This window comes from Pygoscelis adeliae, unplaced genomic scaffold (assembly GCF_000699105.1).
Source record: "Pygoscelis adeliae isolate BGI_AS28 unplaced genomic scaffold, ASM69910v1 Scaffold286, whole genome shotgun sequence".
In the NCBI taxonomy this organism is placed as follows: Eukaryota; Metazoa; Chordata; class Aves; order Sphenisciformes; family Spheniscidae; genus Pygoscelis; species Pygoscelis adeliae.
The window spans coordinates 8,497,875-8,508,783 of record NW_008825076.1 but is presented as its reverse complement, the minus strand read 5'-3'; the positions used below and the strand labels follow the sequence as shown (position 1 = coordinate 8,508,783).

The 10,909-nt window shown below is 49.6% G+C and overlaps 1 protein-coding gene across 1 annotated transcript in view; it reads right to left on the bottom strand.

Annotated features, from left to right (window-relative positions):
* Window positions 1-405: 405 nt before the first annotated feature.
* SLC17A9 (solute carrier family 17 (vesicular nucleotide transporter), member 9) overlaps window positions 406-10,909 on the bottom strand; it is a 16,188-nt gene continuing 5,684 nt past the window's right edge. Inside the window, exons 2-13 of the mRNA XM_009326889.1 lie at window positions 10,259-10,456; window positions 8,514-8,653; window positions 7,742-7,841; window positions 6,789-6,919; window positions 5,865-5,961; window positions 4,839-4,935; window positions 2,640-2,727; window positions 2,292-2,326; window positions 1,623-1,738; window positions 1,071-1,126; window positions 678-707; window positions 406-569 (exon numbers count right to left, since the gene is read on the bottom strand). Coding sequence (XP_009325164.1) covers window positions 406-569; window positions 678-707; window positions 1,071-1,126; window positions 1,623-1,738; window positions 2,292-2,326; window positions 2,640-2,727; window positions 4,839-4,935; window positions 5,865-5,961; window positions 6,789-6,919; window positions 7,742-7,841; window positions 8,514-8,653; window positions 10,259-10,456 — 1,252 coding nt within the window. The remainder of the gene's footprint in view (window positions 570-677; window positions 708-1,070; window positions 1,127-1,622; window positions 1,739-2,291; window positions 2,327-2,639; window positions 2,728-4,838; window positions 4,936-5,864; window positions 5,962-6,788; window positions 6,920-7,741; window positions 7,842-8,513; window positions 8,654-10,258; window positions 10,457-10,909) is intronic.

Sequence of the window (10,909 nt, the reverse complement as noted above, 5' to 3'; positions counted from 1 at the left end):
CCCGCTCCTGACACAGCGAAGCAGCTCCCCTCAGCGAGCGCCCGCTCCAGGGCAAAGCACGCAAACCGCGGCTGCCTTCGGAGACACGGAGGTAAGCTGCTTTGGCCACGCGGATATTTGTCCACTAGACACGGACTGGGGCAAACCAGTCACACAGGCTGCAGCCTCACTGGAGACGTTGAGCTGGACGGCTCTACAGGCCATCAGCCATGCCCTGAGCAAAAAATGAACTCTAGATTTCTTTTCTCCCATGGGTTGCATTCAGACCCGTTATGTACTTGGTCTCAGTATATTTTTTGTCCTGTTAAACACCTAAAAAAAAAAAAAATGTTCTTTGGCACTTGTGCGACAATGACACATAGACGTGACACTCTCCTGTCCTTCGGCTGCTTGCTGGACTCATCTCTAGAGGTCCATATATGCAGAGTCTGTGTCCACCCTCTGGGCCTCTCCAAACATGAGGAATGCACAGAGGCCAATGCTGTTAACAGCAGCCACCAGGTTGAAAACAGAAATCCAGGAGCCAGTCGTTTCAATCAGGTAGCCGGCCAAGTACACGCAAATGACACCTGGGATAGGAGGGAAGAGAAAGAAATGCCAAGGCTCTGGGGCCAGATCCTGCCCGCCTGCGAGGAGAGGACTCCCAGGAAAGGATGAGCTGCAGGAGGGCACCTTACCTAGGAGGGCTCCACCTGTATTCCCGACACCTGTAAAGAAAAGAAAGAAATTGCGTATTCAAAACCCGCAGACGTGGATGGCTTCGTCCGGGCCCCCACCCGACCGCTGGTCTGTGTGCGCAGCTAAATGCCTTGCTGATGGCTGGGACAACGGACACTCAGCCTCACCCCCACCCCTTGGTGCAGGTAAGCATTTGGCAAATCGAAAGGCATGTTCGTGCAGTGACCTGCCCCCAGCAATGGCAGGTGTATCACGGAAGGAAGCTGAGGCCACGAATACGGAGATGTTGCACAGAGCTACTCCTCCTCAAACCGTAGTGCTGACGACCCTGTCCCCCCCCTCCCGTACACACCACCTCTCCAGCACAACCGAAACCCCGCAGGAATCCTTACCGAACAGTAAGCCAGCACACGAGGGGGCCAGATCCTGTACGTTTACTGAAATGCCACTAGTGAGAAACAGAGAGGGGGAAATGGCTGTTTTAATGGAGCGCGACTGCTTTTTCATCATTTACACAGAGTTTAGTTTGTCAAACAAAAGGAAGGGATCCTAGACAATAAATGGCAGGAGGAAAGAGGCTGAGAGTGAAGCAGCACAGGAGAGTACCAGGAGGAAAAGGATTCAACTCAAAGTGTTCAGAGGGGCCAAAATGCAATTCCCCTCCTGCTTCATCTCCCTAATACCTGCCTGGTCCAGCGTACCCTCCAGTACGCCAAGCCCTTCCCCACGCTAGAGGTTTGCTGGGTCAATTCCAACCCAGCGGGCACTAAACTCCACCGGCCTCGCAGGGACCAACGCACGATGCTCAGACAAGCGCCAGTTCTTGCTCTGACACTCACGATGGAGGCAGCCTCCTCTGAGACCCCAAAATGCCAAGCGTGGGATAAGAGCTAACGACAGATAGCTCTTATCTCAGATAAGACTGTCGTTATCACGGTCGTTACCTGTGGTTAAAGGTCTGAAGTCCAACAGAGGCGGAGGCGAACACTATCGCTTTGCAAAAACTGGAGGTCTGGCCCAGGCACAAAGCAAAAATGCTCGAGACACCAGAGCCAATGACCTGGAAGAAAGGGAAAATTAAATACCACAGCACATTTTCTGTACGGAAGAAAGCACGGACAAACTGTTCCCTTTTACAATGGCAAGAGCTCGTATGCACCAGGTGCTTCTCAAGCCTTTTTTTTCCCCGGTGTCCTGCCTTTCTGTGTCAGAGGTCTGTCCAGAGGGATGCGATGCTGCAGAGCAAAGAGGATACGCTGTGCTCTCACCCGGCATTTCTCTGCTCATCCGTATTGCTGTTTCCTAGTATCTAAGGGGTCATTTGGAGTGACAGCATATGGCTGGCCTTTGCCTGTGAAAGAAAACCTCTTCGGAGCACGCACAAATCTCTGTGCTCAACCTTACCATTGGTCCATGCTCTGTTCCTCGGTCAGGGTTTTCCTCTGGATTTCATTTCCCATATGCACTGACCACCAGTCTATCTGCAAAGCTAGAAAACCTCTCCTCTTTCCACCTATAACCACCAACCCAGCTCCATAAGAGGTCTCATCTGCCGTGCAAGCAGAGCTCAGCAAGTAGCTCAAGTGTTGCTCCTGTGGCTTCAGCTCTCTTACCTGCATGAACTTACGAATGGTGATGGTTTTGTACCCTGGAAGAGAGAGAGTTGCAGTTAAGCACAGCTCACCAGGTCTCCTTGTTTTCCAGCCAGGAGACCACCCAGTAAGTGGATTTCAGACGGCCAGATTTCATCTCCAGGTGGATATTGCGACTAAGATCAAAGGGAGCCCCAAACACACGGATGGGATTTGGACCCTGGAGTATTTATTCTACTTTCATATCAGAACCTCACGTTGTCTATTTGCCGCGTCTTCTCCCTACCAACGAGCCCACCTCCTCCCACCCAGGTCCTCTTTCCACATCACATAAAAGAAAAGCTGAAGAAAAGCCAAAAGAGCTCTTACCCTGGTTGATTAAGTGATCAGACAGAAAGCCACTGAACAAGCTTGTTGGAATTGCAACCAGCCAGGGGACTACATTAAACACCCAACCCTGAAAGGGAGCAAAAATCAAGAGAGGTTTGCTGTCAGAGCTGAGTGTGTTTGCAAATATTTTATTTGATAGTCTGTAATATCTGTAGAAAGGAAAAAAAAATGAAGCGATCAGGACTTCTTGCAGGATCTCTACCCACTTTGCACAGCAAGCTCTCAGCTACACCCTGCACCACTCCGAAGTCTGCAAGGTGGCAGGTGCATTACGGGGCTGTGGCATTCGGTAGGTTTGTTGTCTTTCCTTCTGCCCCGGTGACCCTGCATCCAGGGGAGAGGCAGAAAGCTCTGTCTGCTCTGGGAAGGTGGGATTAAACGTGGCAAAGTTTACTGTTCAGCAAGGTGATGTGGCAGAGAGCCACAGAGCCCTGGAAAGCAAGCTGTAGATTTTACTCTGCCCTGTGGGTCATGAGTAAAGCTGCCGGCAAAATTTCTGACATCAGCTTCAACCTCATTAGCAACGTTACTGTGAAGCTGAGGGAACATAGCTGGATTTTCTAACGCCAGGATTAGGTAACATCACGGGTAGCAACATACTTCGGCCTATTTTCAATCAAGTGAGCTTGCTAGAGTTGTAATCACAGATGATTACTGGTCATCTGATTACAGATGCTTAGAGGCATTTTGGTGCCCAGATCCCAGGAGGAGCTGAAATCAGTGCGGGTTGGGCTGGGCTTCATCTCAGCTGGTTGAACCTACCCATCCATCCATCGTTCCCCGCGTCTCCCCCTTCGCTTAGAGCCCGTCACCCTGTGGAGGCATCCCTCCCTTCCTCGCCTGGCTTCAGGATGCACGGGAAGGCTGAATACTCTTGGTTTTGAATAACCTTGTTCCAGCTGCTCCTGGAAATCATACCAGGGTCCATCTGCACCTTTCAGTGCCTTTGAAACTTTGGGTCTTGGTTACTTTTGAAAATGTTACCCCCATAGGGCTTGTGGGGTAGTACCTCTGGTGTCTGTTAACATCAGCTGGGGTTGCTCAGCAAGTCAATCCCAACACACCGAACCACCCTTGTCTCACCCCTACGGCCCATCGCCCTGAGCAGCCTGAGCCAAAACCCTCCATCACCTCCGTCCAGGTGGGCTGGAGGCAGCGGTGAAGGCAGCTCACCTGCAGAAAGGGACTTTGACCAGTAGGTGACATAGGTTTCCCACATTAAGGATTATCATCCACCCTTTAAAATCAAGCATCCTCAAGCCCCGTTTTATTAAAACGTATGAAGCGATTATCAGATGCAGGAACGCTATATAGAGCATCTTACATAAGGGCACCACGATATAATGCTTAACAGATGGTAAATTACTGCTGCACAAGCATATTACTCGAGGTGCACAGATCTTGTCACAACAATATGTTTGCTGGTTTAATACATGATCTTAATATAAATATCAAGTATGCCATAAAGTGCCGTACACATGTAATATGAAAAGGCATTTGTAAGCAGCTCTGGAAATCACAAAACCCGAACTGAGCCATTGTGGAAAAGATTGTCTGAGTTTCTGAGAACAAGAAGATCAAAATACCAGCTCCCAGCCAGCTGAGCATTGCCTAGGTTTCTGAAAAATGGGAACATCATTTGTGCTGAGGAGAGGGAAACTTTTATAGCATTTTTGAAGTACACATTATTAATGTAATTATCATTTTCGCAGGCAGGTCTGAGCTATACAATGTGAGTGCAGTTAAAAACCCCGTGAAAACCCAGGAGTGAATGGGTTGATGGTCATTTGCAACAGCATAATGTCATGAGCTCTGTGCCATTTGAAAACCATCCTTCCCTCAGAAGAAAAGCAGTCTAAAAACCAAATATAACCCTCTCTTCCCTGCCTGGAAGGTTCCCCAGCTCTGCCTCACTTCAGCATCCCTAAACAAGCAACTAGAAACTAGCCTCTGCCTACCTGGGGGGAGGATGCTTGCTTGCATCTCCAAATGCATGTGCAGGGGGGTAACGGCTCCTAACCCCGCAGGGAAGCCTCTCACCTCCTCCTGCTTCCCAGCCTGCTCTCACCAAGTCCCTCTGCCATCATCTTCCTCCCCAGCCAACCCGTTTTGGCAGGCACCCAGCACGACCTCATTTGCACGGAGACCGGCAGTGCCTGTGTCTCAGAGCCAACTTACCTTTGACTCGGGGAAAGTTTCCTTAAAGAAAGTCGGCAGCCAGGAAAGGAGAGTGAAAAATGTGCTGGCCGTAGAAAGCTGAGCGATGATGACAGCCCTGAAAATACACAGCGGGGAGGAAATAATCAGGAGTGACAGGTCACACGGGGTGGGAAACGAGCACCCGAGCAACCCAGTATTTCAGTTCCTGGTCTATACATAAATCCCTCACAGCGCTACAATTGCTTCCTGAGATTTTTTCATAGGTAGCTACTCCTTTTGGCTGGCCACTCGCAGCACCGCTCGTTCCTTCGCTGCCCTCGCCGCACCGCGCCCGGGCCGGCGCCTGACGTCAGCCCCTGGGTTCAGGCGAGGTTAATTGCAGCAGCAATTGTGCAAGTGCATTTCCCACCAGTCCCTTCGAGCGCTGCAAGAGCTGTCCCGCTCCAAGAGGTGTTGTCTGGGGTTTTCTAGGGATTTGTTATCAGCAAACGCTCCATGGTTATTCAAGGCGGGAATGGGCTTGCTGCCCTGCAGCCCCATCGCCCTCCTCCCCGGCTTTAAACGGCACTTGGGAACATGCTTGGATGAGCTTCAGTACCACATGCAGAATCCCAAAGAAAAAATGGCTATTAAAAGACGTTTTGCCAGCAATGAGAACACAGTCTGTGCCACCCAGTGCCCCTGAGCAGGACTTCTTAGGAGCCCATTACAAGCAGCATTTCTAACAAGACCGCTGGAGAATATCCCTCCGGAGGAGCACACAACCCCCACACAGGGAACAGACTGCAAAGGAGGAAGATTTGCCAGTAATATTCAAGCCTGACATTCCTCTGGACAGAACATAAACCGCCTTTTGTCAAGCTTACCTTTTAGTTCTTTGTTTATACAGAAGGGATTAGAAAACCTGGTCATATATCCCAAATATATAAATAAGTGGACAAAATACACATAGGCAGAAGAAATAAGCAGAGAGAGGAGAAAAAGCCCTTGGAAGGAGGGTGCTCCCCAGCCCTGCCGACGCTCGAGGCCACGGCAGCTGCCTACCATATCGGCGCCTTCTTAAACAGCTGCTTCCAGGGAACTTTGGTCTGCTTGGATATCGAGAGGCCTCTCATTAAATAATCTATGGGGATGATGAGTTCTGCAGGGAAGAAAACATACAAAGGAAAGCTCTGATCAGTAATTTTCTGTGCAGCTGGAAGGAGCCCTGGGAAACTGCTATACAACTACCTTTAATCTCTTTCTAACTCTTTTTTTGGCAATACCAGCATTGGATGCTCGTGAAAACACCTTGTTACGTTGACCAAAATTTTTCCACTGCATCCACATACTTCCCCATCCAGCCACCTTCACCCATTTGTTATATCTCGTTATAATTAAACAGAAATCTCTTTGGGCAAGGACCAGGTTTGGATTTTGTACAGCACCAGGCACGCACCAGGCTCCTGATGGGCTGAGCTCCTACATACCACACTCACACTAATAATGCTGTAGCCAGGTGTAATGGTTTGCCCATGTGTGGGATTACTCCCAGACTGTTATTTGGGAAGAGATATTCTGGATTAACTGGTTTTTAAAAGCTCTATGTGTAGATGCTCTTGGTTTGGAATAAGTATCTTGCCCTGCTTTAGCTTAATCCACTTTGAAGATCATGTTCTGTTTGGTGTTTTCACTGGTGCTTAAGAGTACTGAGGAGTCAGATCAGGCTCTCGACAGCAGTATAATCCAGCGTGGGACTTGACATAGGAAATCAGCAATGCAAGAGCTCAAAACCTCGCTTCTGGGTTTAGCATCCTGGGTGAGACACAGCGCGTATTACAGAAGACATCTGAACAAAAGGTCTTTGTGTAAAACCAGGCACGATCTTGGAAACACAGGGGATTTGCAGAAAATAACCGGGAGGTACCACTCGGGTCCCGCAGCCTCAGGAGCGCTGGCAGCCTGAGGGGTGCAGGCGGCTGGACTTACCATTCTCACTCAGGAGGTACTTGCAGGTGCAGTAAACCCAGAGCAAAGTGAGCAAACCAGAGAAGTAGAAAACGCTCTCCCAGCCGTACCAGTCCAGGAGGAGAGATCCCGCACCGCCGATCACCAGCGTCCTGCAAGGGAAGCCACGCTCGGATTTACAGGTCTGGCTAAGAGCGTTTGGACTGCACGCATCACTGGGAGATGCTCCCTGGGGCGGAGGCTGCGTGTCATGCACTTGAATGACATGGTTTTTAAGTGCAGACCAATGCACTTAAAAGAGCCATCAGTCGCTGCGTGCGCAGGCGCTGCCCGCCTGCCCGGTCACCCCGTGACTCTGCAACCTGCCCTGTTCCCCACGTGGCATCTCGGCATCCTCAGCTGGGGAAGAGAAACCGCTAAGGGACCTCACGCTCGCCTGCCCCGCGCTGAAACATGCTCGTCAGGGAAAGAAAAGGAGGTTGCTGGTGTGCAGAAAGTATCTCAGAGAATGTATAAATCAGCAAGAGAAATGAGTACACTGGAAAACGAAGTGATTAAATGCAGTAATATTTCTATTTGGTTTTTAAGCAACCCTTCCATTTAGAAAAGTAATTCTGATGGAGAATAGCAGAGATGGGAGAAGTCATATGATCCCCATCTATCAGAGAGGACAGGTGACCAGTCTCAGGCTGACCCTTGCTCTTCCTACTGAATCAGGCTGTTTCCCATAGTAATTAAACATTGCAAACACTCTTCAAAGTCTGGCTTGAAAAGAAAGAAAAAAAAATACATAAATCCTTGACATGCACGACAGCAACTGCCTGAGGCTTCCTCAGCTGCAGCCGGTATCCTCAAGGACCCAGGAATCCACATGTACTCTGGGCTGCGAGTTTTGCCTCCAACTATTTAACGGCATTTCATCACGTACGATGTCCGGAGACTGTCACTCGCTGCTCAAAGCCTTTTGAACTTACCCAAACTGCGAGCCAGTCCCCACTGTGCTGTAGGTGAAGGCTCGCTCGCTCTCCCGGACCTTCTGGGACAGCAGGCTGGCCAGGGACGGGAAATACACCCCTGCGAGCAACGGGAGCAAGGCAGGGAGCAGTCAGGCTCCTGTGCCCTTGTGAGCAAATCAAAAGCAAATTTAAAAGATCCAAGCAGGAGCTAAACACTGAGACAAAGCAACAAAACCTTTGGTGAATTCAAAACAGGGATATCAAATAAAATAAGTGAATCCATCACCATGAAAGGTTTGTTTGCGCCTTCTCCGTAATCCCCTGTTTCATCATCACCGCTGCTACTGCAAATCCATCAGTGCCAATGCACTTATCCCAACAGTTCCCCAGTGCTGCAGCTCGGCAAGAGGGAAGGCAAATCAGCCCAAATTATCCAAAAGTTTTGGCAAGGACCAATTTGCCCCAAGTCCTTTGAAGGAGTTTTAAAACGTGGAAAATCAAACAGGAACAGTGATGAATTCAGAGGCCAGCAGCCCTTGTCTGGCAGAGAGATTTCTACAGGGGAATGATTTGTCGGTGACTTTCTCTAGAAATGTCACTTTTTTTTTCTCGTGGAAGTTCTGAATGTGGAGGCAGTTTTGAGGCAGAGGATTGCTCGAACACACAGGAGAAGGGTTCATGCGCTGCAAACCACATGACTTGCATCTGCATTTACTGCACACGAGCCCCCCTGCAAGGAAGCCCCTGGGCAGACAGACACACAGACACGTGCTCAGGACAGGGGTCTCACCTTGCAGCAACCCCATGAGGAACCTGGAGCAGGTCATAAAAACGAGGTGGGCAGAAGTGACGTGGGTGAGCAGCGGGGTGAGGACCGTGAGGAACCCCCAGGCTGATGCTGAGAGGAGGAGCACTTTCTCACCTCCTATTCTGGAAGACAGAAAACACGTTATCAAAAATGAGGGGAGGGCGAAAGGGCAAAGTCCCCCGGTCAAGACTCAAGTGCTCTTCCCAGTTTAGCCTGTTTTTAAGAGCAACCTTTCAGTCGAACCTGTTCTTCTCTTACAAATGTCTTCAGCCCTCTGGGGAGTAGCTCTGACCTCCTTCCTTCCCACCTCCTGCACCCCTGGAGCAGGGAGCGAGTGGCCGGTCACCGGGATTGCTCTCACCGGGACACTGGCCGCCAGTGCTGCCCGTCCAACTCCGGCACACACCAGCCCCATAGACACCACCGCGCTGATGCACCCAAGTCTCTGATGGAGGGGAAGCCCGAGCTGCTGTCACCGTTCTGCTTTTCTTAACCAGTGACGGTGTTTTCTCTTCCATCCGCTGTTTTGCATCAGCTCTGCCTGTTAACATTTGGTTTTTTGCAGCCGTTTGCCTGCAAACTATTAAGGAACATAATTAAATAGCATAGTGCACTGCATGCATAGTGTACTCCTTCCAGGCACGTGTTCCTCACAAAAGATTTCACAGGAAAGTCCTTCTCACTAAGAATACGGTGGCTGAGGAAAGGAACTCGAGCAGGTAATTACTCAGATCTTTCCTTATAGCTAGCTGGGCAAGTTGTTTTTTAATGATATGATGAAATGGAGACATTTGGTTTTCCCCAAATGGGATGGACACTGTGATGGGGGCTTGTTTGTGAAAAGACTGCATGAGAATATAGGGTGGAAAAACTGGAGGTGCTGAACTGAAAACAAAGATAGACTATGCAAATCAAATAGAAAAAAGCTGTATTCCTAGCAAAAAGGAAATATTTTCTTCTTGTGGTTAGTGATTGCAGCTATAAACCCTTCCAAATGGCTGTCTGGCACCACCGGGATTAAGCTGTTTGTTAATGGACAAATAACACTCCCGGTGAGCAGCAGCTATGAACTATGCATGAGCATCAGCATTTATCACTTTTCTAAAATAAAGTCTGCTTTACACCCACTATTTCTTTCATCAGCTTAACATGTAAGCTTGCGGGTTTGCTTTTTTCATTCCAGTTACTGAACCAGTGCTAAAAACAACCTCCATCAGAAAAATTATGCTGGTATAAAAGTGCTCTTCGCTGTTTCCAGGTGAAAAAAACCCCTATGTTGGTCTAAGTGTCCATTAACATGACTGTAGATCTCTCCTGGCAGCTGCTATGCAGGAGCTGTGGAGGCAGTAATGATCGTGTAGACGCTCCCTGTCTTTGCTGGGGATTTTGCCTGTGCAAAGTCCTTCAGTGCCTGCTGCCCTATAAGCATAGCGCCAACTCTAAGACCCAGAGATCTAATCGGACAGTCAAAACTACACGTGTCCTTTCTGAATCAGAGCTACAGACCCTGAGCGAGGCTGATGGAGAGACCTCAACTGCTTTCAGAGCAACCTGCAAGCGCCCCATAAAGCTTCTCCCCATGGACACGCTTCACCCTCCCACCCCATCACTGTCCCAGGGTGAAAATTTCACAGCCGCTGTCGAGACTTGAACTGAGAGGTCAAAACCAAGCTAAGTGTCATTGAAAAGGCTCAAGCAGAGGAAAACACGAGAATAATTTCCAGTACTGATCACTGATATGTCCTCCGATAATCTGTGTCAAGCAGTAGCCCCAGAAGAAGCTGCTGAGCACTATGCCGGACTGCTTCTTGTCCCAGTCGAAGTGGGTGCTCAGGGCGACGGCGCAGATGGGCACGGTGACGCGGGCGCAGTACAGCAGGCACGTCCCCAGCAGCAACATCACTGTCCAGACGCGGGACTCGGGCCTGCAAGGATGGAGAGGAAGATGGGGAAAGGGCAGATGGAACGGTCTGCCTCGTAGATCCATGCACAGCGAGGACTTACGGGCCAGACTGGTTTGCTTGAAAGCCGTAACGCGTCTGTCTTGATAAAATAAAGGTCAGAGCAATCCCCCTATGTATGGCACAGTGGTTCTGACACAGAGCGTATTGCATCCGGTGACTTTCATGAACGATGCTAACTTTCATCCCAAACATTATTTGACCCCAGCAGCAGAATAATGTCTGTCTACAGGCTGCAAGGTGGAACGGGCTGCTGGGGCATCGCTGACTGCAGGTGGAGGGAAAGGCAGGGGGGAGCCTTTTTTTTTTGCTTTTTTCACCAAACAAAAGCTTTAGAAACTGTTCTTTAAAAGATAAGGATAACAAAGGAAAGGTCAGTGCATGAGGTTGGAAACATTTGCATGAGACACACCGTGT